Source organism: Manis pentadactyla, chromosome 2, assembly GCF_030020395.1.
Source record: "Manis pentadactyla isolate mManPen7 chromosome 2, mManPen7.hap1, whole genome shotgun sequence".
Lineage (NCBI taxonomy): Eukaryota > Metazoa > Chordata > Mammalia > Pholidota > Manidae > Manis > Manis pentadactyla.
The window spans coordinates 191,009,073-191,035,929 of NC_080020.1; the positions used below are offsets into that span (position 1 = coordinate 191,009,073).

Here is a 26,857-nt window from a genome sequence, read left to right on the forward strand (position 1 = left end):
GAAAAGGGAGCGTTCTCATCCACAAAGGAGTCACCTCGTTTATTACTGTTGGAGGAGGGGCCTGAGGGTCTGTCACAGCTGTGAAGGCCTGAGGCGGGGTTTATGGCTGTTGGAGGGGGGCCTGAGGGTCTGCTGCAGCCGTGAAGGCCTAAGGCGGGGAGAGTTCCCTCCTCGTCCCCGAGCGTCAGGGCCTTGCCGGACGATCACAGTCAATGGCACTGCGATAGCTCGGGGAAGAGTGGCCCACTCTGGGGGAAAACTTACCTAAAGGCCAAAGAGGAGTGGTGAGTGTGAGGAGCCAGCGCCGGAAAAAGAGGACGAGGGCAAGCTGCTGCTGGTGTCGGGGGAAGATGGGGCCCAGATGGTGTGTCCCGTCTCCCGGGTTTCGGCACCAATGAAAGGAAGGGAGCGACACACAGCAGCAATTCACCGGAGAATTCCGCTTTATTGGGGAAAGGTGCTGGGTTATATAGGAAGGGGCATGGGGTGATTGTGGTGTTACTTCTACGGGGCTGGTGGCTATTGGCTAGGTGCTGGGAGTGGGTGTGGGGAGAGAGGTGATTGGTCTTTAGGTGGCGCCGTCGGGAACTGGGGACCCGGAAGAGAAGCCGGAAGTTCGCCATCTTACTGGTGGGGGCCCTTCACCAACCATGACCCCCAGAAAACAGCCAGCAAGAAAGTGAGGACCCCAGTCCTACAACCACAAGGAACTAGATTCTTCTATCAACCTTAAAGCATTTGGAGGTGTTTTTTCCCCTGCACTCCAGAGGAGAACCCAGTCCAGTCAACAGTTTGTTTCTAGCCTTTTGATACATTGAGCAGAGAACCCAGAAAAGCCATGTCAGTTATCTGACCTACAAAACTGTGAGCTAATAAATGGGTGTTGTTTTAAGCCACTAAGTTTGTAGTAACTTGCTACAAAGTGATAGAAAATTAACACACTCCCCAAGGGAAAGTTGTGAATATTGTTCACCACTTTTATCGGTGAAGAGGAGAGGGATTAATGCCCCTGGCGGTAAGATAATCAACAGGAGAGTCACTGGAGGTGTTTCCCAGCCTCTTCCCAACCTAAGGGTGTGGGGAGTGGGAAATAATTCGGAGACACATTCTTCATGGCCCCTCAAAGAGTCCTCAGAGGTAGAGTGCCCTGGTAGCCCTGTGTAAACAGATCCCAGCACAGCATCAGCCTCCTACTGGCTTTCCTTCCTTCCCTGTTCCACTCTCCCTTCTCCATCGCTCTGCTTCCTGGGATCACCTCCCAAATAAACCACCCACACCCAAGCCTGGGTCTTAGCCTCTGCGTTCAGGAGAATCTAAGCTAAATAACCTCTAAGCCTAATTTTCTTCATCCATAATGTGGGGTAGTAGTACTATCTAATATCATTGGTGCCTCCTACTAATGCAGTGCTGTCATGAGCATTATATCAAGTGTAAATGTAAAGTTATCATGGCGCCTGTCACACAGTAAAAATTCAAAAAATACTCCTTTGTTCATAACACAAACAGTGAGTGGCACTTAAAGCAGCACCTAATCTACAGTAAGACACTTTTATGGGAATCCAAACAGGCAATTCAAATAAACGTGGGTTATCTTCTAGCACAGTGGTTCTCAGTAGGGGTGATTTTGCTCACCAGGGAACAGGTGGTAATGTGTGGAGACAATTCTGGTTGTCACACTGGGATGTGCTACTGGCATCTAGTAGATAGAGGCCAAATGCTGCCCAACATCCTAGAGCATAGGACAGCCCTCCACAATAAACAATTATCCAGCCCAAATGTCAATAGTGCCAAGTTTGAGGAACTCTACCTAGCACAATATACTGATTATGAGAGAAGGTTAATTAATATTTACTTGGCATAATTCATCAAACCTGTACTTTTTTTTAAGTAATTGCCCGGAAGATGATGATTAAACCTTGACAGAATATCTGTTTATGTACCACAGAAACAGAACCATATGAAATATAACTCCATGGCTCACTTGGAAAAAAGGACAAATATTAAAAATAAAATAGGTTAAGTATCAAGGTGTGGCAGAAGTTTCTAGATGCCCATATATACACTTAGCCCTTCTTCCTTAGTAATAGTACCCCATTTTAATTGACATAGTAATGTGCCCAACTAAAAGAATTTATGATCCTTTCTTGTGACTAATGAAACACAAGTTACTGACTGGGGCTCCTCAGAAATGCTTTAAAGGCAGTTGACCTAGGGGAATCATGCCCTTTTGCCTTTCCCCCGTCTTCCTTCTTGCTGCCTAAGCTGTGGGTGTTATAGCTGGAGCTGCAGAGGTCTCCTTGCCCCTATGAGGAGCCCTGGAATATGGAGTCTGGGATCCTTGTAACCAGGGAACTGCCACGTGAGTCTTGCTTGTTTCTGGATTTCTCTTATGCAAGAGAAAAACAAACCTCTATTTTGTTTCAGCCAACATTACTTGGGTTTTCTGTGACATGCAGCTAACCCAATGTCTAACACTTACTCAGGAGATTAAATCTACAAACCATCGTCAAGACAGATGAATGAATGTCAAAAGAGATATACCTAAACTATTTTGGAGTTAAATATCACGCTCAAAAAGTCTAAGAATCCGAGAAAGTCTGCTGAGGTACATGAGGCTGGCTGAAGGGGTCTGTGGCTGGCCCTCCCTCTGTTTTGAAAGCACTACAGGAATCTAACACTCCACCCGTGACAACAGCAACATTCCCAAAGAAGCTCAATAAGGGTAAGAGGAAAGAAAGGCCAACCTGTAAACAGATGCACACATTCTGTGAAGATCAGGATCTGCCACAGAAAGTTTTAACTAAAAAGAAGAAAGTGATGCAGTTTAGGCCCTGAGCATTGAGGTCTCTACTGATCTAGATGGGAGATGTCCCTAAAACAAGCAAATACGTATGGTTCTCTCTTCTCCTACTTCTATTTGCATATTCATTATCAAAAAACAAAACATCTTAAAAATAGCTCCTAGAATTTTCATTAGGGATACCAACTCTGGATACTTACACTTTAAAAGATATCACAGTGTGAGTGACCATCTACCACGTGGATAGCATTTTAATAAGATGAAGTTGCAAAGGTTCATTAAAAAAACATAATTCATTCCTAACAAATAGTTTTCACATCTACTTAGGGAAAGGAAACATTACACTTACAAATAAATTGATTGTAACATTACAAAGCAACAGGGAAAGAAGAAAAAGTGTTAGCAAAACTTCTAAACAGGTTAAGTAAAGAAAATAATCAGAGGTTGAGAAAGTAAGAGTCTGATGTTAATAGCACTTACTACTCTATAGATAGGATATGTACTATATACTTATGTAATACTGTATTGCAATAATATGGACTTCAACCAGTTAGTGCATTTAGGATTCAAACAGCATGTCTCATGGATGAAGAAAGTGAGTAGAGCAAAAAACTTCAACTCAATAAAAATGTACAGTTAAATTTTTTCATTTTCTTACATCCCTTACTTGACTAAAACCCATTATATGGTGTTTCCAAAAGAAAATGCTGATGGAATGAACAATGATCAGTCTTGAGGATTCATGTATCATACCTATTTAAAACTCTGGTTTTTAATCTTTTTGAACATGGTACAAATAAAACAAAATGAATGGAATATTTTATTCTATAATTTTGAAGCAAATTTTAAATAAATCATAAATGAAATGTTTCTATTTCTTCCCAATTCATAATGTCAACTATTTTCTATTATATTACTACTTACCACTTGCAGATATAAAGACAACAATAATATCCTAATTATAATACACAATTGCTGCCATTATTCCACCAGAGTGACTATTTGTGTAATAATAGTTGTCGATCTTTCCAGGCTACATTCCAGCCTATATTAGGCTGGAAAACATGAGGCTGCTTTCTATCGTTAGTATAAATTCACGTAATTATTATTTAGCCTTTTGAGCAAGCAAGAACACACTTGAAAGAAACAAAGTTTCATTTACTCAATACCTTTTATCTTTGAGTACTGTATGCAAGTTCAGGAGCAGCTAAGTACGTGACATAGACCCACGGTGGAGTTAGCCCTGTGGGCTCAACCAGCTGACTATCCATAAATGGTGTCTGGTTGAACAATTTCCTTCACCCTCCCTAAGCTTCCCTTTCTTCAACCGTTAAAAAAGATTGATAGTAATTATCATTTTGTAGAGTTATTCTAAGAATTAAATGATAAAATTAATGCATCATGTAATAACAGATCCATGAGCATTCAACAAAGGGTACCTATTATTATTTCTATATTGCTATTATCTTCTATGTTGTTACAACAAAATAAAGCTTAAAAGTGCATTATTTGATAAACAGGGAATAAGGACCTCTTTTTCTCCTTCAAAGTCAGCTACTCCTCAATAGGTCTAAAACAATTTAAGCCAAGTCCTTCAAATTGAAACCAAATGTAGATTATGGGAAAGGCTTTGATCAACTGTTTTTATCTTTAAGTCACATCTGCAGAATTTTTCAAAATAAAGACTACTAATTGAAACCCAACTTTCTTCTTCTATTTTAAAAATATTCCAATTCTCCATTTTTTTATACGGGGCAAAATACAATGAATAATGTAACACCAAGGTTTCTTGACAAATAGCACAACTTCCCATGTTTTTGCTGGAGTCGAAACTTTTTATCTGTAAAGTGAAAATGTTATCTGCATTTGTATTTTGAGCACTGCTCAGACTTTTAGATTTCACAGACCACTATTTTTTTTTAATTTAGGAAAGCACCATAGGTTGACAACATTTGTATTTCAGATTTTTTTAAATTAAAAATAGAGATAATAGCAGTATTTTTAGATAGAGTAATAAAAATAGGGATACTATAAAAATTAAAATATCAGCTGCTATTATAGCATTTAATTAAAAAAAGGATATCTTGACACTATAAGAGGAAGGACATACTTTCAGATTAAGGTAAAAAGTTATTTCCCAAGCAAGCATAGCAGACCACTCCATACATCATAGACATGAGATCTATGTGCTGTGTATTTATATCCTAGTTTTTCTCATTTCTCCATGGAGTCTCCATTAGTTCTTGGATTTAAATTTGGGATCTTCAATTCAATTACAAACAAGATTTGAGGGATTTAAGATAGTCTGTCATTGATTACACAAGTCAGACACTATCAACAAACCCTGCTCCCATTGGAACCCACATTATAGTGGGTAAGAGACAGATAATACACAAACCAATGTACATGTGTTCAGGTGTTCACAGTGCTGAGAAGAAAAATGATGCAGGGTAAGATGTCAGAGGGGAGGGAGAGTAATCAGAGAAGTCCTCAACTAGGGAACATTTGAGCAGAGTTGTGAATATAGTGAGGGAGCAAGCCATTTGGATCCTGTGGGAATAATAATGATTAATAGTTGCAAAGTATTTACTCCTGTGCCAGTCACCATTCCAATTACTTCATACAGGTAAATTCACCTAATCCTCTTACAGGTGCTATTATCCCCATTTTATAGATGAGGAAACCGAGGCCCAGTGAAGTTAAGTAACTTGCACAAGTCACACAGCTAGTAAATAGCAGAGCTGACTGTCAACCTGGAGAGTCTGGCTTTGAAGATTCTTGCTCTTAGTCACTATCACTGTGCTTTACTGCCTGTCAGAAGGAACAAGTGCAAAGACCCTCAGTGAGTGACCTTGCTTGGCATGTTCAAGAAATAGCAATGAGGGGCCAGCATGGTTGGGGTGGAGGAAGCAACCAGGATGTGACAGAAAATAAGATCAGAGAGATGATGGTGCAGTGGGGAGCAGGAGGCAGTTTACATGGGGCATTGAGTGGCATAGTGAGGCCTTTGGAATTTAGTCTGAGTGAGATGCGCAGTCACTGAACCCTTCTGAGCAGAGTCAAGATTGAATTTGTGTCTTAAAAGGATGGCTATGGCTGCTGTGCAGAGAACAGACTATTGAGGGCACAGATAAAAGCAGGAGCCGAATCTAACAGCTGCTTGTAATAGTCATAGAAGAGATAATGGTGATTTGGACTCAAAGGATCTTTGGGTTGGGGAGATGAGAAATGGTCAGATTCTGGATATATTTTGAAAGTATAAAAGAATCCAGTAATGGATGGGAGATGGCAAGAGAAAGAAGCAGGAGTCATGGATGGCCGCAAGGTATTGAGCTGAGGAACTGTAAGAAAGGAGCTGGCATTGCTCATACAGTAATACTGGGTAAGGAATGGGTTTGGGGGAGAAAATTAGGATTTGGTTTTAGACACGCTGTTTCATATGCCTGTTAGACACCCAGGTGAAGCAGCTGGACACATGAGCCTGGAGTTCAGGTCTTGATGTATACACTTGGGATGTATCAGTCTATGGATGAGATTTAAAGCCATTGGACTACAGCTGGAGAAGAGGACTGCATCCTGGGGTCTCCTACCTGTAGAGAGGGAGGGAAGAGGAGGAACCGAGAAAGGAGACTGAGAAGGCTATCAGTAAGGCAAGATACCCTCCATGGGAGTGGGGTGTCCTGGAAGCCAAGGTGGGAGAGGATTTCAAGGAGAAGTGAGGCATCAATTATGCAAATGTTGCTGAGGGGTAGAAAAATACCACACACGTGAAAAACTATACCCAGAAACTCTCTATTAGGACTGTATTTTCTCTCCTCAAAAAGCTCCCTCCCCTTCCTTTTTGCCCCAAGATTGCATATATGTGCAAGGGAGAGCATGGCCTATCAGGGTGACAGGGATGGAAGGCCTGAGTGTGGCCCTCTGGCCCATTTCCCCTTCCAGTCACCACGCAGTGCTACCTGCTGCAGGGGAGTAGATTCCAGGACTCCACAGGCACATGTCAGTCCTGACAGACATCCCCAGACCTTGCCCTTTGCTTCTGGTCTGCAGCCTCCTCATCCGCAGGCCTCTTTCTGTTGCTTGTTTTCTCAGCTCTTTTGCAGGCTGCCCCTGTCTTGCACCACATGCACAGGTGATGGGCCCCCAGAGGCACCTGTCTCAAGCCATTCACCCAGATACTCCTACAATACTGCCCTGCCTCTCCCAAGGCATGCAGACTGTGCCAGGGAAGTAGAGTACTGCTCCTATGTTCTTTGATTCCCCAAGCCCTACCTTGATCTTTTTAACTGAGATGGCCACAGAGAGCCACTCCAGGCTGACTCCTGCTCCTCTCTGCACTGAAACTGACCTAAAGGTTTTCTTCTTCCCTTCCTTAGGAAGAAGAGGGATACCGACATCAGATCATGTCTCCCTAAATTCTGGCTTAGAGTAAAAGCATACACTCAGACTGTCAAACTTTCCTCCTGACATGTAAAGAGAAGCTTTTGGAATATAGAAACAAAGGCTGGCTAGTGGAGAAAGACATGTACTAAATGATTTCACTCATCTGTGGAGTATAACAACAAAGCAAAAACTGAAGGAACAAAAAAACAGCAGCAGATTCATAGAAACCAAGAAAGGTCTAGAGGTTACCAAAGGGAAAGAGGTTGGGGAAGGAGAAGGGGATTAAGGGGTATTATAATTAGCACACATAATATAGGGAGGGCACAGGGAAGACAGTATAGCCCAGAGAAGACAAGCAGTGACTCTATAGCATCTTACTACACTGATGGACAGTGACTGTAATGGGTTATGTGGTGGGGACTTGATAATAGGGGAGATTATAGTAACCACAATGTTGCTTATGTGAAAGCTTCATAAGATTGTATATCAATGATACCTTAATAAAAAAAGAAACAAACAAAGGCTGGCTTTTAAAACCATTGTTTCTTCATGGATTAAAAAAAACTAATTTGAAACTTAAAAGCAGGATAATGTCCCTTAGTTCTCCTCCCACAGTATCTTAAAAACAATGCTTGCTTGTTTTTCATGAGTAAACGATAGCCATATATCTCATTATATTAATAAATCATTTGCTTAATCAATTCTCTATGAACACTATAATTATAATTTTCTCTATTAAAAATCATACTTGTACATAAATCTATGCACATTTAATTATTTCTGAGGTATATATTCCTATAAGTGGAATACAGAGTAAAAGGAAAGGGCATGAACATTTTCAGAGTTTTTGATACATACTGCTTGTTTGTCTCCAACAAATTTTCATACCAATTTTTAATACAAACTGCAGTAGCTTAGAGTGTCTATTTGCTCCATATACTTTCCTATACTGGCTATTATCACTTTTTTTTTAATTGGAGTAAATATCACACATAGAAAATCAACCGTTTTAAAGTGAACAATTCAGTGGCATTCAGAATATTCATATGTTGTGCTAGTATTATTTTTAGTCTTTGCCAATCAGATGACAGAAAAAAGTTCTCCTAGTGAAATTTCTTTAACTAGCAGGAATATTAAACATTTTGCATATATTTCCTGATCAGTGATGTTCTGGCCATTTTTTTTTCTATTGGAATTTTTCTGAGCAACGTTTTAGTCAAATTTTTATATTACACTTATATGATTCAACTATATTTTGAGAGTTTACCATTTGACCACAAATTTTGTTTATGGTGTCCCTGGCATAAAAAGTAAATACTTCAAGTCTTTCCAACATTTCCTTCACATTTTATTTGACTTTCAGTGTAAGACCCTCACTAACTCCAAGATTTGGTATCTATAGATATTCCTCTAGTTCTCAATGATATAATCTTTTACACTTAACTAGATAGGATTTATTTAGGAGGGAGGAAATTAACATTATTTTTCCAAATAGCTACCAATGATCTCAGCATCATTTAGTAAATATACCCATCTTTACCATATGGTAAGTACTTATGTTAGGGCTTTCATTGACCTAACTAGCCTATATTTGTATTAGTACTACTCTGCTAAAATTACTGGAGGATTTAAAATCTTTCATTTCTCTAAGTAAGTTTTAAAAGCATTTTGTCCTTTTCTTAAAAAAAAAAATCCCTGGGAGACATTGATTTCTGTATTAGTTAAGATGCTCTAAGCTGTGAAACACTGAAAGCCCAATTCAAAGAGACTTAATGAAGAATTGATTTAAGAAAAATTGGTTAAAAAAAATTGATTGGCTTTTCTAACTGAATCCAAAGGCAGATCAAATTTCAGGGGTGCTTGAAACAATGGCCCATCAATGTCATCAATAACCCATGCATTTCTGTCTCCATCTTTCAGCTCTGCTATTCATTCTGTCAAGTTCACTCTACAGCTAGGTCTCCTCATGGGTGTAGGGTGGCTGCCAGAAGCAACCTGTCCTCATTCGTACCTAGCAGAAGACTAGAAGCTATCAGCAAACCATTTTCTGCATCAGACCAAATCCCATCACTTACCCATTTTTTTTTCTTTTTAATCAATTGTAACTAAGAAGGGCAGAATTAAAATTACTTGCTTGTATTAATCAGAGGTACCGACAGACCTGGTATGGAATGGATGTTGGAGAAACAATCACAACCTTCACTATGATTAGAATTTCTTTAAATGATTAATTTGAAATGAATTGCTATCTTTATAATATTGATTCTTTTTATCCAAAGACAAAGCACTTCTCTCCACTTATTCAAATTTTCTGCTTTTCTAAAATGTATTTTAGTAAGGGCCTACAGTTTTCTTCACATATATGCTGTAAATGTATCTATTCCATAAGTCGGTTTAATTCTAGATAATTTTTATTTAGCATTCTATTATGAAGGGAATCTTGTTTTCTGTTATATTTTCTACCTAGTTGTATGATTTGGGATTTTGTTTTCCTTTTTAATTTTAGTGTAGTTTCTTAGGCTTTTAGGTTTTTGAGGTTTTTTTTTTAAGTTTAAATTAGCTCAAGCAAGGTAGAAAGTTTATTGGATCACAGAACTGGGAAGTCCAAGGTGGTATCTCCCCTAGACCCAACCAAGCATTCCTGCCCTAGAACCCACACTCTATAGGGCCCCACATACAATGATACAAATAAATTTATTTCTAAACAGCACATGAGCGCCTCTGTTACTCAGGCTGTGGCACTTAGAACTGCCAAATGTAACCCTTAATGCTAAACATCCGCTCTTATAACTAAAGATATTCAAACCCCTGAAATATGTTTCTCCACGCTTCTTGCTTTTATCAAAATAAAAAGTAATTATAAATATTGTACTGCTGTGACCTTGTAAACAGACCCTGCTCCTAATTAACAATAGTTTTATATTCAGGAAAATGTAACAAGATTAAATATTTTCAAAAGATTAAATGTTAAATCTTCAGGTTTATTTAAATAATTTTTAAAAATCTTTTAATATTCATTAATTATAATTTATATTTCATCTTTAAATATTAATAATTTTAAATATTTTAGAGCATAAATAACATTTTTGGAAAATAACAGAATGTTTAATCTTTCAAATTTTTGCAACTGCTTTATGTTTTGAAATATATTCAAATTGGGTACATTTTGAAAATAATTAATTTTTAAATATTTTAAACCATTACTGTGAATAAAATAAAAATTAAGTGAATATCTTGATTGTAATATTAGTGATTTTGCTGAAAGGAAAATATATTTTATAAAATAAATTATGACTCATGTATTATTTTATATTACTGCTCATCTAAAATTCTGTTCCAACATAAGAATACCCAAGTTTGCATAATTATTTTTATATTTTTAATATTGTGCCAATTAAAATTATATTTTACTAATAATGTTTATATTTTACCAACTTACAGCCATAGCTTTACAATTTTGATTTACATTTTTTATTTTGTTGTACTGTAAGGTTTATTTATCAAGGTAGGGGACTAGAACATTTTTTTAACAGCTTAATTTAAAACAACATATTAATCTATGGCCTCTATTTTTGCTCTTACCCAGACCCAGCAACAACTAGGAGAGGACCTGCTCCTAAGTTTTACTGGCCTATGCATGGCTGGATGCCAGAATCAAATGTTGTTGTCAAGGTAGGATGGGTCCTGACAGTCCAGTCATACCCCAGCCCAGCAGCCTAGAAGAAGGCTCCTTCCTGTCAGTGCTTCGTATTAGTCCCGCTTGGATCACATGCTCATCCCCCAGATGAACCACAGTACACTGAGAATGTGGTGCCATAATCAAACCAGCAGCATCTCATCCCTTCCCTGTGTCTGAGGGCCAGCAGGGGCACACGGAATGGAGAAGGGGTGAGCTGAAGAAAATATGCTGGCAGTTAACATAATTAAGTCCATCACATTGGAACCTAAGGTAGATAATTAATTTTGCAAATTCATTTTGTATCTTCTCTCTTATGAAACTCTTATTCGTTCTAATTGTTTTTCTGCATGTTCTAGGTGGACAATGTATAAAATGCAAATAATGCTGTCTCCTGCTTTACATATTTATTTATTTATGCTTTTCTTATTGTATTACCTCAAACTCCCAAAGCAGGTTCAACAGCGATGACCCCAAGTATCCCCTATCTTGTTTGTAACTTGACTTGGATTTGCCTTAGCATTTCATCATTAAATAGTATTTTGGTGTTGGCTTGATATAAATATTTTTATCCTTCCCATACAAGGTCTTTCCAGAACTCTATGGCCAGTTCTCCCTGGCAAGTTTTGGGGAAACTAGGTCTGCACCAATTTGGGCACTGCCACTACACACAAATGATAAACCAAGGGGGAAAAAAAATTCAATTGTTTCTTACCAACTGAATAAATAAAATACTCTAAATTCAGTGTGGCTGCCGGTCATGTCACTTTGCATGGCTGAATCCCTGCTCTACTTCTCCAACTCCAAGACAGTCTAGAAGCAAGGCCATTCAGATACCAAATGGTGGTCATACATTTCATTTTAGATTTTTTGTTTCTTTTTTTATTTTTAGTGGGGGAATAGAATTTATAATAGAAGTAGAATAAACATTTAGGGTCTTGCAAGATGGTTCATCAGATTTTAAGATTCATAGCTTATGTTTCATATATATTTTTTGAACGTTTATTTCACAACAACAACAAAAAATAAAATGTTCCTACCAATAGGGTAAAGAGTTTTTACTACTACTCAGGAGACCCAGTGGCAAGAAATGGCTCTGTGAGTTCCAGCCGAATAAGGTCACGAATGTGAACTCTGACAAGCAGGGATGGTCATTCACTATTATGTATCACTGTAGACTGGCTCATAGTAAGTACTCAGTAAATATTTGATGAATTAAATTGATTCAAAGATCTACAGAACAGTTTCCTGAAGTTAGGTCACTGGAAAATGGGTATTATAGAATTCAGATTATATATAATTTTAAGAGGTTTACAAGGAAATTCATTTTTACTGTGGCTGGCAAAAAATAATGCTTACCGTACTAAAAATTTTCTGATTTAATTCTGCAACTACTATAAGTCATAGGCATTCTTATCTATGTTCAGGCTATCAAGGTGTTCAGAGAGGCTGAAGAAATTTGCACAAGGTCACGAAGCCAGGCTTCAAATCGACTCCCTCACTTCATTCTAGCATGCTAACTTCCATAACAAATACAATGAGGTTTGTATTTATTCCTGACCATTCAATCTAAAGTGCCCTGTCTCAAGTTATTCTTTCACCATCCTATTTATTTCCTTATAGGACTTGTCACAATTCACGATTATCTTGCTTATTTGTTTACTCAGCAATTATCTGACTCGCTTGAGAGATGTTAGTGCTGTGTAAGTGGGTAATTTATCCAGCTTGTTTACAGCTATATCCTAATGCTTAGAACATAGCAGGTGCTCAATAAATACTTATTGAATGCACTGAATAGATGAATGAATGGACTCAAATGTTTTTTGTAACCTAGAGGAAGGTTAACCTAAGTAAAGAACTTAAACAGGGTCACCTAGTAATGAAGAGATCTAGCAGCCCAGAATTCAAGAGCTCATGGTTACTTTGTTCCAGTCTCATATTTCTTGATTAAAACCCTACTCTCATTGTCTTTAATTTGGTATTATTCTTATGCAAGGTACATGATGATCAAACTGTATTTTCTTTCAAATCCTTTTCACTACATGCTTTGTATTTTTTTCTAGAATAACAAGCACACAAAGAATATAAAAGGGTCACCGAGTCTGTCATCCAGGATCCAGATCCAAAGCCCGGCCCAAAAAAACAGAAAAAAATCTCAGATTCAAATTAAAGTGTTATTTCCACCTGGCAGCTCAATCTGGTTTTAAGAGCAAAGAACTAAGGCCCTTAAGTTGTGGGTTTGGGCCTTAGCCTTGCTTTATTCTGTAGTAGCTGTAGAGTACAGTCAGCCAGACATCTTGAAAAATACATTTAGTTTGTCATTATAAAATTGCCTGAGCAGGACCGTGGGCACCACAGCATGAAGAAAAATAAAATTGCCTGAGCATAACACAGTACTACCTGTAGCTGTAAAAGAGGGCCTCCAAGCAGGAGCTGTGGACTTAGGTAGAGAAATTATGATTCTCCCAACCCAGAGCCTGACAAGGAGGGGCCTGGGGACTAAACACCCAAGCCTTCATGTCCTCCCGCCATTTCATCTCCTATCAGTGCCTTCCACTGGCAGAACCCACATGGAAGGCAGAGGGCAAGGGAGCCCATGGACGGATTCCACAGAGGTGAGCCTTTCAGAACACAGCTAGATGGAGGGTGGAGTCTCCATCTGGAGGGACAGATAAGGAATACCGAGCACAATATTTAGTGATAAAAACAGACTGCCACACAGTATTACAGTATAATTTCAATTTTGCAAATATATTTATGTCATAGGTCAGAGTCTGGTAACTAGACTGAAATTGGCATGCAGAAGTTTGTTGTGGAGTGCTCTTGGGAACGGTGCTATGAGTGCGAAGGGAAGCAGGACGGGCAGAGGGAAAGGCTGAACTGTAATGCAGTTGCAACAGAGGCTTTGGCCGTTTCTACCTGGGGCTCAGAGCTGGGATGGTCCTTCAGATTGTCCCAATAGAGGCAAAGCAGCCAGGCTTTGCTGCTCCCTCAGCAGTTCAATTGTGACTGAATGTGGGCTGTCCCGTGAGGCCAAGGACAAGGTCTGGATAGGGCGTTACCAGCCAACACTCTCACCACTGTGTGACTGAGCACAGCACCCTGAAGGAGTGTCCAAGAGGCACACCACAACATACACCAAGATGTTAGTTAACCATGGCTGACTGGTTGACAGAATGACAGCTGAAGTTTTTCTGCTATTTTTTAAAAAATATTTTTCTGTTGTTCCAAATGTACCAAAAAAATTGCATTAGTTAAGATATAGAACAATTCAGATGCTGAAGCAGAGAGACTTAAATAGTGGCTTAAATGAGTGGAACTGATTTCTCTGTCCTGTATATGTCTAGACAAGCAGCTCAACAGCCATCAGGGATAGCTGGTCCTTTTATCTTATTGCTCTACCACCTTCAACATATGGCTTCCATCTCATGGTCCAAGATGGCTGCTCCAGCTCCTGTCTTCACATTCACATTCCAGTAGGGACAGGGGAAAAAGGCAGTGGTGGAGGGCATAACCCAAACACTACACACACTAGTTTTCATTCACATCTCATTGGCCAGATTTATTTCTACGGCCACATTAACTTCAAAGAGACTGAGAAATATGATCTTTATGCCAGGGGGCCATATATATAACTTAAATTCCAGGCTTCTGTTACTAAAGAAAGAGGGAACAGTTGGATGTTAGGAGACAAATGGCAATCTGTATCATAATATGTATTAGTTTCATAATCAGTAAATTCACAGTGAAAAAAAAAAAGGAAAAAAGAGTTATTGTTTGGTAATCTGTACACTGCTAGGAGAGTGATGGAAAAGTACATATACTCCCCATGCCTCTACAGGTTGTCAGGGACAGTAAGAATTTCCCTGGAACTTGGTGACAGCAGCTGAAGAGTCATTAATAGCCACTTGGTCAATGGAAGAGAGACAGCCTCAAAAGGATAGACAGGTTGAAAGTTTATACCATTTCCCTTGGTTTATACTCACAGAAGAGTAGGAAATGAATCTGCAAAATTCCCCTTTCCTCCTACTTTTCATTCTAAAGTATCTGAGAAAGACATGAGTAACTGGGTGGAAAACAGTGAAGGTAACATGTAAACCATGGACCAACGTGCATGGTCCATGAGCTACAAACTGTAGGCATAGGGGCTGTGAGATAACTGCTCCATTGCTCCCATCTCCCCTCCCCTCCCCTCTCCACTCATTTTCATTCTGCTCCTCCTCCAGGTGTGGAAACTAACTTTGTCTCCACACCCACTCAATGTTACAGGTTATACACACTGTTGCATGTTTGATGATTTCCACAAATGAAGGAAATTCAACCCAGGCCATCACTTCACTTGCATAAATATGTTCACAAATAAAAGTATGTGGTCACACTAAACAACTCCAATTTCATAGGCTTTACTTAACACACTTGGCTTTTCTTTGGAAGCATTTATATATATTTTTAATGACTATGGTTGGAGGGAATATGAATTTTTAAAACCAATATCCCTATTAGTACAGGCAAAGAACTCAATATCTCTTAAAAGAAAAACAAACCTCTCAAAAGAGAAAGAAATGTAATTAGAAATGTATTAAGGTCTAAAAATCTGTGTTTAACTTGTTTCCTAAGAAACCAAAAATAGAGCTGACAAGGATAACTTCCAAAGAAGCTTAGATCTACTAACTCTATTATTAAATTTTTCAGTCCAAAATTTTTAGAATCACTAGCTTAAAGGCTGAAAAAAAAGCTCTTATATGAAATAAAATTAAACTCCCCAATTAATTTTGTTTGTAATTCTTCCAGTAGTGAAAACTGACCTTCATGAACCAAGGAATTGCCAGGGCAGCTCTCAAACAGGTTAATAATGTATTTATAACCGGTAACACGTTGTAATTCCTACAGAACCACAAATGACACCAAGATAGTCTGCTAAGTTTGTGAAAATAATCATTTCTGCCAGATAAATTTACTTAATTTGTGCAAATTCGGTATCAGAAATTAAAACAGTAGTTAGAAAAAAGTTAACTCATTCTTCTGTAATACCCTCTTTTTCCAATTGCTGTCTTCAGTATGGGGAGGACACCTGTGACTGAAAACTGAGCTCTAGTATCTTTATTTTTATAGCTCTCCTAAGTAGTTTTATAAGACTGAAGTGGTCCATTTTTAGGACTTGAAGCAGACATGAAGGCAGGCCAGGAGGAAATGGGGATTACTGATCAACCCATGAGACTCAAAAGCCAATGTGCTCAGCTTCCTGCACCTCCACTCCCAGCACTGAAAGACATAGGAAGAGGAGGGGAGGGCGCTCATGAGCATGCCCCAAAACGTCACAGAAATAAGTAAAAGTTAGGCAGACCCAACAAAGTAGAGAAGAGTACCATACAGGGACTCAAACACAGAGTGGCCACTCAGAATTGGCACAAATGGCACTGTACCTGTTAAGTGGCCCTAGAAGATTCACTGCTTGAATTGTAGATGGACGCTGTAGAGAAAAGGTTACCTCTGCTAGACAGCTTCTAAATTGGGAGGAAAAGAAGGGATGAGCATAATATACTCATGAAAGAATAGCATCTAAAATGGTTTAGATAAAAAAATTATGTAACATTCCTAACTGGCTCTTCAGGCAGCAAAATCAAGTTTTACAAATCCCAGAAAGATTAAAGGAATGGTAACTGGTGGATGCCAAAAATAAAGCTTTGACTCATCGGACCAGTGTTTCACTTAGTTACCATTTCATCTGCCATTTAGGCGAACATACGCAATACCAATTTGCCTTTGTCATCCTCAGCTCCCCAGAAAATGGCAGTGCTTGAAAGTTTATTTCTAAAAGTTATAGACAGAGCCAGACTACACTTAATGTGTTATCTATAATAATCATCCTCTACAGTACTAGTGTTTTATCATCCATTTTACATTTGCACAAGAGATACTTTGATTTCATTTTCACAGCTCTTCCTCTTTATTAAATTCATTGAGTTTCTTAGTTCAATTCAATGATTACCATTTATGTATTTTAAAATAACAGAGGACATAAAATAATTGACTTCACTACACCTGTCTAAATATTATCATAAAAATGTATATAAAATTATATTAATAATGCTTCCCTTGGTAATACCCAACTACTTTTTATGGATCCTAATTCACTATTCACATTGCTTTCTCCCATGATTGGACATTCTAGTGTAGCATATTTGACACAGAGGCTTTGATGGAGCTAACAGGCAAAGTTCCTGTTATATAGCTTTAAAAAATGCTTCAAATACTTCAGAATACACCTATGAAAACAAAGAACATTTTCTGACATAACCACGATATATGGTTAACTACAAATTTACACCTAAAAATTTAGCACCAATTCCTTAATATTGTTTAATGCCCAGGCCATATTCTCTTGTGCCCCAACAGTACCTCAAATGTCTTTTACAACTGGGTTTGTCCAAATCAGAAAAAAAAAAAAAGGTCTATATTTGGGACAGAAATATAGAAAAAACTATAACTGTGAAATCAAGATGTAGATGTTTATTATGCTATTCTTTTTTTCATGCATTTGGAAAATTTTATAGTATACACCTAAAATATGTACATCATCACATCTTTACAAGTATGTCTGTATATGTGAAAGAGGAGAGAAGTTTCTAAATCATGCTGAGCCCTGTCTGTTCAATACTGTCATTAATTATACAGGCAATGACAGAGAAAGAATATTTATCCAATTTCTCAGTTGATAAGCTGGGAGGGATAACTAACATGTTAGATAACTGAGGCAAGATCCAAAAATGTTTTGACTAAATATAACAAGGAGTGATGGAGAAATGAGTGGTGATACATTAGATGAATTATTTTGTTCAGAAAGAGCTGGAAGCCCAAGGACGGGGTCAACAGAAGCAGTAAAGAGGAAGGAACTAAGGATTTCATCTAGCTTTAGTTGTGGCTAGATTAAATAGAACTCTTTGAAGCATTTTGTTAAAAAGGATCCCTTATCAAGAGGGGCTGCTGCCCTCCCTGCCTGTGAGCTGCATCTGTCAGTTTCATCAGATGAGCATTATTGGGGGCTGGGCTTTTAAATGCAAAAATAGGAAGTGGGAAAGGTGGTGATATGAAAGGTGGTACAAAGTCAAACTGCTGAAGAATCCTGATGTTTCCACATTATGGGAAAACTTCAAGATGAGTAGTAAGGTAGCCTAACCATCTTGTTAGTGAGGTGAGAACTGTTCGGTGTCCAAATAAGGTCCTTAGACTAACCCACACAGAGATTATTGGTCCTGTGTTTGGCAGATTTCACAAGGACTGAAGTGTCAGCCTAACTGGATATGGGGCCATGACTTAAGCAATAATAAAATGTCACAGTATCAGAATGGATGTTGCCTGGCATATAGATGGTGACAAAGGAAAAAGGAGGGTCTCAGTTTCCGAGAAGGATAAAGTCCTTTACACAGCTCTTAAGACCCTTCTGGATAAAATCTTCCCATCCTGTATATTCTTGTATATTCTGTTTATTAATCCATCTCCTCTCAAGTCTTTGAAAACAGGGACTATATTACTCATCTTTGTAGCCACAGTTCCCTACACTCTGCATGATCTAGTAGATACTTCATCTATGCTTGTGGAATGAATGCTTGCCTAAAGAATACAGGCAGTAGCAATGCCTCAGCTTATGTATCTGAGGCTTTACACAGCCCTCTGGGTGTGCAATACCATAGCCAGGTGGCATAGACACAGCTTGGTCTCCTTGGCTGGCTGACCAGACAGCATGGTGTCAGTAATTGAGACTGCACCCAGATAACAACAGTGAGGCATGGCCGGATTAATGCATCAGGCTCTAATTTGCTGGATAACTAAACTGGAATGTAAAGCTGTGAATTTCTCAGAATAGAGGGTCATATGAGTTTGTTTTGGAGTATTAAGTTACTGTGTTTTAAAGGCAAAGTGCCTAGCATAATGCTTCACATGGCAGGTGGTCAATAAATATGGAGCACTCAATGAATGATTCCAAACATTTGCAAACCACTCCTTTTTGTCTGAAAACACCACCAAACTAGAGGATTTTCTCTTTAGTTTCAACATGCCATAAATTAACTAGTTGCACAATGAAAAAATCATGCAATCCTCAAGTGTGTCCACTGCTGACTGGAACAAAGGGTCGCAGAGACATATCCTAGCAAATGATACCCTCTTGTAGCACTTAGTAAGGGTGAGTCAGCTTAAACTACACAAGAGAACACTATATTCCAGAAACTGTCTCTTGCCACTGTGACTGGAAAGGAAAAACTCATTGACTTTAGACATACTAAACCAAAAAGCAAATACTCATGAATCATAGATAACTCTCCTATGTAGTCATGGGTATAATCTTAACACATGCTATTTGGCTGGTCAACAGCCTCCCTACTCAAAATGGACAAGAAAATCTGCATCCTTTGGGAGCTTGTTAGAAATGCAGAGTATCAGTCTCTACCTCAAACTTATGGAGTGAGAATTCTGCCTTTTAACAAAGTCCCTAGGTGATTTTAAAAGCTCTGGACATCCCTCAAATACACCTAGCTGACTGCACAGGAGCTTTTTGATGTGGGTGCTAATGAGTATTGGATTTTTATCCTTTCAATGTAGCTTGTACTAGTGGCTCAACACAGAATGCTGGACCCTGCCCCCAGGATTTCTGATTCAGCAGGTCTGGGCTGGCACCTAAATTTCTAAAAACCTGCCTTTCTAACGAACTTCCAAGTAATACCTATGTTTTTAGGTATTACCTGAAACTGCTGTCCAGGAACCACAACCACTGGCTCACACCACCAAAAAACACATGCTGCATGTTAAAGGAATTCTGCTTCCAGTGCACTCTCAGTGAAAGGGAGAACACTGTGCTGGTAAAGGAGGAAGAGGAAAAGAAGTGGCAGCAAAATGTTTCATTTATGTTATGGGAAGGTAGCTGTTAACATTCCTTTGTACACATGGTATAAAAATAGCTGAAGAAATTACATAGCAACAGCTATGTCATCCACAAGGTCTTTCTCTACCAACATATTAAGGGAACCCATCTTACAGAAATTCTGTTTCAACATTGAGACTTATCAGAAACAATAACCATGGGAAACATATCCTGTTCATTAAACACTGTGAGATAACAATATAGATTTAAGGTGGATTTACAAATGACTCTGAGGCCTGGATTTGGATTCTTTGATCAAGCAATGAAACAAAAATAGGAGTTTTTATCTATATGGCTCTAAAACAAGAAGAAAAGGAGAACTGAGAAATGTTGTAAATACTTATTACAAATTTTGTTTTAAAAAAATCCCAAATAGCTCCATTTTGAAAACAAAGACTCTCAAAATTATACTCTATATAAACCAAAGAGCTCCACCTAGAGTTTAAAAAAGAGTCATTACTCACATACACAAAAAACAAAGGACTATTTACCCCACATCTTACCTATACTTTTTGTTGATGTGATGTTGAAAATTTATATTTTTACAAAATCTTTATAAAAAGGATAACTGTCTAAGGTATAAAATACTTTTAACTAAAGGATAACTGAGTTTTTTAAAATGCTGTCTGTAACGTAATTTCTTCTAAAATTTGGCAATTGTATTTCTTCTAATATTTGTCACTGGGAATGACTTAAAAGCCATTTTCTTACGGCAAATTACTGAGAATTCAGGATAATGTTTGTCATGGAAGAGACAACTTAAAATTTTGATTCTTACCTGAATTCGCTATATGACCTGGAGCAACTCATCTTCCAGCCCTGGGTTTTCTCATTAATAGGGGTTAGGCAAGATCAGTGGTTCTCAGCCCTGACTGCACATAGCAGTCACCTGGGAGCAATAGAAATAAATTGATGCCTGGGTCCCACTCCCAGACTCTGATTTAGTTCTGCAGTGGGGCCTAACCTAGTTGCCATGGAAAAAGCTCCCCAGGTGATTCTAATATGCAGACTGGTTGCACCTGATCAGACGATTGCCAAGCTCTTGCCCACCCCAAGTGTCTATTGGTCTAGTTAGTGGTTCTGGAGCTTTAGGTACTTCAGAGTCATCTGGAGGGTCGTGAAAACAGATTGGTGGGCCCACCCCCAGGGCTTCTGAGTCAGTATGGGCCCAAGAATTTGCCTTTCTGAGAAGTTGCACATGTTCCTTGTCCAGGGTCACACTAAGAATCACTGTTCTAGATGATCAATTCACATTAACATTTTCCAAATACCCCAAACTGTGCTTACTCTACTTATGAAACCACAGTAGGATATCATTAACTAGTCTCCCTGATTCCAGTCTGCCCCCAGTTGCTAACCCACAGTACCAGCAGTTAATATCCTAATCCACAAATCCTATTGTGTCACTCCCTGGCCTGAAACTTCACAGTGACTCCCCAGTGCTGACAGAGGAAAGGACACACATGACATGTGAGGCTTTTCATTTTGACCCCAAACTACCTTTCCACCCTCAGTTTCCAATACTCCCTGTCATTTGCCTATGATCGTCACTTGTCCTCACACAAAGGAGACCCTTTCACTTCTGTGCATTTATATCTGATATTCCTTTCTCCTGGAATGTCCTTATTCCACCTTCTCTTTCTGACACGTATTACCATTTATTCTGTGCCAGGTACTGTGCTAGGCATTGGGAATTCAAGGAAGAACCAGACAGACAGTCCCTCCCCTTAGGGAGCCACGAGGAATGTTGAACAGTAAGCCCAGCACCTGTCTTAGTTACCACCTTCTTCAACTGAATTACCTCCCTCACTGTGTTGTATTTTTTTACTTTCTGTACATTATGATGTTTTGACATCTTAAAGATCTTTTCTGGCTTGGGAGAGACTGCCTCTCCTAGGGACTAGCCAATTCTTAGAAATAACCCTGAGTATGCCTTCCATATGCAAACTACCAATCTGCAGCCCTACCTCCTCCATCAATCCTATGCATCCCAGGAGGCAATATTCCTCTCCTTCAGACATCCCAGGGCCAGACCCAGGCAACTATAGCCCAAAGCCCTCCAGAATCATTCAAACTAGCCAGTCCTAAACTGTTCACCCTGCCCAACCTTGCGCTTCCTATGGAAACCTTTGTAATAACTTTGGCCTATACCATCCCCTTGCTCTCTCCTGTTACCCAGATGTTGTCTCTTGTGACCCTGAGTGGCATGCCATGCCTTTTGTCTAGAGGACCTGTGAGGATAACAAACTTGTCTTTTCCCGAACCTCTCCATCTCTTCCTGTGGTTGGACTGATTAACCATCACATAAAAGGACACAAAGCACTACCCTTCCTTACCAGTGGTCGGAGAAAACGATTACAGCTAGAGATGACTATGGCACGCACATGGAAGAGTGCTGCAGGCTTCTGGGATAGTTTGCTTTCCAGATGAAAGGGAGCAGACTCTGAACCATCCTGTCCTCTGGACTTGAATGTAGGTATGATACCAGAAGCTGGGCAATCATTCTGCAACCATGAGGGAAAAGACAAGAGACTCCTACAGACTCAGGTCCTGACAATGAGATCAGCCAACCAAATGCAACCTACACTGACCTCAAGCATCCTTTATATCTGACAAGAACAAATCCCCACTTGTTTGAGCCACTTCTATATCAGGTTTTCTGTTGCTTACAGCTGAAAGCACTCTCTCAGGGTGGCCCTGGGGGATAGTAAGCAAGTAATGCATAACAGCTGTGCTAAGGAAAGGACTGACGCACAGCATGGGGGGAGTCCTGGGGGGAGTGTGCTGCAATTGGTGAAGCTTGGAGATAAAAACAGGAATCCATTCCAGGCAGAGGGAGGAGCTTCTGCAGAAGTCCTAAGGGAGTATTAAATAACAAAAACTCAACCAAGTAAATTTGAAGATCGAATTGGCTATATAAAATGATTCATGAATTGGGCAGCATCCCATCTAGCAAAAAGAAAGGAGGTCTGTCAAGATGCAGAAAAGGAAAAGTTTTAAAAGGCAGAGAGGGAATGGGAAAAAAGGAAATTATTAACAAAGAATGCATTGTTTTAGGCAAGGTTGCTCCCCTAAAGGGAAAGAAAGAGTCTATCAGTAAGTTTCCTAGAACTGACCAGGAAATTCCATGTTGACTGGTTAAAGGTTACATACAGCTAGGGGTAGGGGGAGTTAAAACTGCAGTTATGTTAGGTATTTGGTTTGCTGATGTGGGCTCTTAACTAACATCAGTGACTCCATTTTGGGCTTGTGGTTTTCATTTTATTAGGAGGAAGAGCATGGTGTGACAGAGAGACAGAAAGGCCAGTGAGAGGGAGAATGGCTGAAAACACCATAAAGAAAGGCAAGGCCTGGACTCCTCCCTCAGGCAGGAGGGGGCTCACTTCCACTGGACAGCCTCAGGGCTGCACTGCCAGTCTCCATCCTGTACCTCTACCTGAGAGGCATGGCAAGACACATACCAAATATTTGCTAAATGAAAAAAAAACTACTGGGATAGAATATTTTAACTATTAAAAATTATCCCAAAAAGTTGTAATCCAACAAAGGGCCTGGCTTTATGACTATTTTTGAGGCCTAGTTGTACAATTAAGTTCCACTACCCACCCAGGTATGCTGTTTCACTAGACTTTATTAAGATTAAGTATTAAGTGAACTTTAATGAGCCTATCAGCTCTGATTTTTAGTATTTTTTAAAATCAAAGGAACTTACACCAGTTAGGATGGTGAACATCCAAAAGACAAACAACAAATGCTGTCAAGGATGTGGAGAAAGGGGAACCCTCCTACACTGCTGGTGGGAATGTAAACTAGTTCAACCATTGTGGAAAGCAGTATGGAGGTTCCTCAAAAAACTCAAAATAGAAATACCATTTGACCCAGGAATTCCACTCCTAGGAATTTACCCTAAGAATGCAGCATCCCAGTTTGAAAAAGACATATGCACCCCTAAGTTTATTGCAGCACTATTTACAATAGCCAGAAATGGAATCAACCTAAGTGTCCATCAGTAGATGAATGGATAAAGAAGATGTGGTACATATACACAATGGAATATTATTCAGCCATAAGAAGAAAAAAAATCCTACCATTTGCAACAACATGGATGGAGCTAGAGGGTATTATGCTAAGTGAAATAAGCCAGGTGGAAAAAGACAAGTACCAAATGATTTCACTCCTCTGTGGAGTATAAGAACAAAGCAAAAACGGAAGGAACAAAACAGCAGCAGACTCACAGATCCCAAGAATGAACTAACAGTTACCAAAGGGAAAGGGACTGGGGAGGATGGGTGGGAAGCAAGGGATAAGAGGGAAAACGGGGCATTATGATTAGCACACATAATGTGTGTGGGGGACACGGGAAAGGCAGTATATACAGAGAAGACAAGTAGTGATTCTATAGCATCTTACTACGCTGATGGACAGTGACTGTAATGGGGTATGTGGGGGGAACTTGATAACAGGGGGAGTCTAGTAACCATAATGTTCAAGTAATTGTACCTTAACAATATCAAAATAAAATTACAAAAAAAAAAAAAGCAAAGGAACTTGACTTTAGCATCCCAGCAAAAGGGAGATAGAAACAGTTCTATCATAAATCAAAATATTATGTGTTTTTTGTTTTTGAACAGCAGGTTTATGGGTGATTTGATTCACTTCTGTTTCTTAATTTTTTATAATTGGCTTGATTCACTTGAATTACCTAACTCCATACAACTATGTACTTAGAAAAGTACACAGAACAAAAGTTCCTCATCCGCAAATCCTTAGTTTATTCAGTATTTATTTGAAAAATATTTCATAGTTTTTATACCTAAAGATGAATCACCAAGTTTAAATTTAAAATGCATATAGCCTTTGACTCATGTCCTGGGATCAACATGTCAAACATACAGAGATAGGCACACACTTCATGTTAGTGTCAGGGCGGTAGGGCAGTAGGAAGCAATATTTTTTCGGTTAGAATTGCTGACATACTGTGGTAATAAAATGTGGGCCAATTTTAGTTGGTTTTCTTGTTGTTTTCAGGCTCCCTATACATGTGCACCCTTATTGCCTGTGCCAGGCAGATGTTCCTGCCACCCAGAGTCAGGGCACTGGCAGCCTCTTCTTCGCCATGCAGCTCTCAGCTCAGATGGCTCCTCCATAGAAAGCTCTCCCCTGACCATCCCATCTAAAGTAGGAAAATCACCACTCCTTTTGCAATATCTATCTGAAAATCTCCAGTTTACTGTTTGTTTATTGTGGGTCTCCCCACACAAGAAATTGAACCTATCTCTGGCTCACTGCTGAATTCCAGCTCCTAGAACTGTCCCTGCTACACATAATAGGTAAGAAACAGAAAATTGTAGAAAAAATGAAAAAGGTACACACTCACACACAAAGGAGTTCACTGCAACAAGATTCATAATAGCAAAAATTGCAGTGATCTGAATATCCAGTAATAGATGCATGATTAAATAATTCATGACTTATCCATACAGTGGAACACTCTGTAGTGATTTAAAAGAATATCTACTATCATGAAAAGATATCTACAATATGCAGTACTGTGAAATTTTCTAACGTTGCAGAACAATATGTGTAGTATGATACCATGTTTGTAAATGATGTAAATGTAACTATATGTCTATGTCAGTGTGGGTTTGTTTTTTCACAGTGACAGGATCATACTATATGTATTTTTAACATATATACATGTTTTCCTACACATAAGGACTATGATACTAGGCAGACAAGTAAGGCCTCCATCTTTTAATTCATATTATTTTATAACACTTGAATTTTTGGAAAAATCATGTAAACTTTTCTGCACATTAAAAAATATCACTTTTATTTTGTAGTAGGTAAATTAAATAAGTTTCAAGCTTTTGTAAATTGAGATATCTTTTTTAAAAATTTCACATTTTAATATGTAGGTCAACTTTTATATATAAAAATAAGTGGTAAAAAATATATTTAATTTATAGTATCAACTTTTTAAAAAGTAGTTAGTCTAAAAATGCAGTTCCTATGTGGTGACCTCTAATGAGTTCTACACAATGATATAAAGGACATATAAAAGTGTAGGCAAAGGGTCTGTTTGTGTTTATACAGAGGATCAAAGCCTAATTTGGCTACCCCGAAAATGAACTAAGAAACGATATGAAAGAGAACTTCCAACATCAGCACTCTCGGGAAGACTCATGCCAGAAGATGATCATCAAAAAACCCCAACAAAGATCCACGCACTGCTACAGCTGTAGATGCACTCATCCCACCAGCTCCTGGACTTGCCATGGGAATGAAGGAGATATCTAAGCTGGCCTGTGCATACAGTAAAACAACAAATTTGACTGGATCTATACTGTTGGAACTCAACCAAGAATTAGGAGAAGTGCAAATTGTAGCGCTCCAAAATCTTACAACTACAGACTATTTACTGTTAAAAGAACATATGGGATGTGAACAGTGCCCAGGAATGGGTTGTTTTAATTTGTCTGATTTTTCTCCAACTATTCAAATTCAGTTAGATAATAACCATCATATCATTGATAAGTTTTCACAAATGCCTAGGGTGCCTAACTGGTTTTCTTGGTTTCACTGGAGATGGCTGGTAATTACAGGTATGCCTTGGTTATGTAACTATACTCCTATTATGTTAATGTGTGTGCGCAATTTAAGTAGTAGCTTAAAATCTATACATGCTGAAGTTACTCTACAAGAAGATATGTCAAAGAAATAATCAATCTTCCCATGTTTTCTCCCGCCTGCTACTTCTATAGCTTTTCTTCTTCCTTCCTAATTACAACGAATTCTTAAATAGAATTCGTGCCTCATATCAAATTTACCGAGTATCATAACTCCTCCAAGTGGTAAAGATACCTCAAGACAAATGCTGGGCATAGAAGCCACAGGGCATAAATATGCAAAGAAATAAAAAGCTAACCATTTCAAACAATAAGGCTTCTCTCTCACTTACCAACTTAACATTTCCCTGTATGGCCCCGGAAGATGACTGGTTAGCCAGAGACGGGTAAGATTCCTCAAGGGAGGAACAACCTAAGACAGGCACAGTCGCAGGGGGGTCATCAGGTGAGAA

The 26,857-nt window shown here is 38.8% G+C and overlaps 1 protein-coding gene across 4 annotated transcripts in view; it reads right to left on the reverse strand.

The window, feature by feature from the left end:
* The window catches only part of ACYP2 (acylphosphatase 2), a 199,741-nt gene that overhangs the window by 141,630 nt on the left and 31,254 nt on the right, over window positions 1-26,857 (reverse strand). For 2 of the 4 annotated variants that reach the window (XM_057497207.1, XM_057497208.1), the window contains exon 4: window positions 16,283-16,363. The exons of the other annotated variants lie outside the window; for them this stretch is intronic. In XM_057497207.1, the coding sequence (XP_057353190.1) occupies window positions 16,283-16,363 (81 nt within the window). The remainder of the gene's footprint in view (window positions 1-16,282; window positions 16,364-26,857) is intronic. 4 annotated transcript variants of the gene reach the window in all.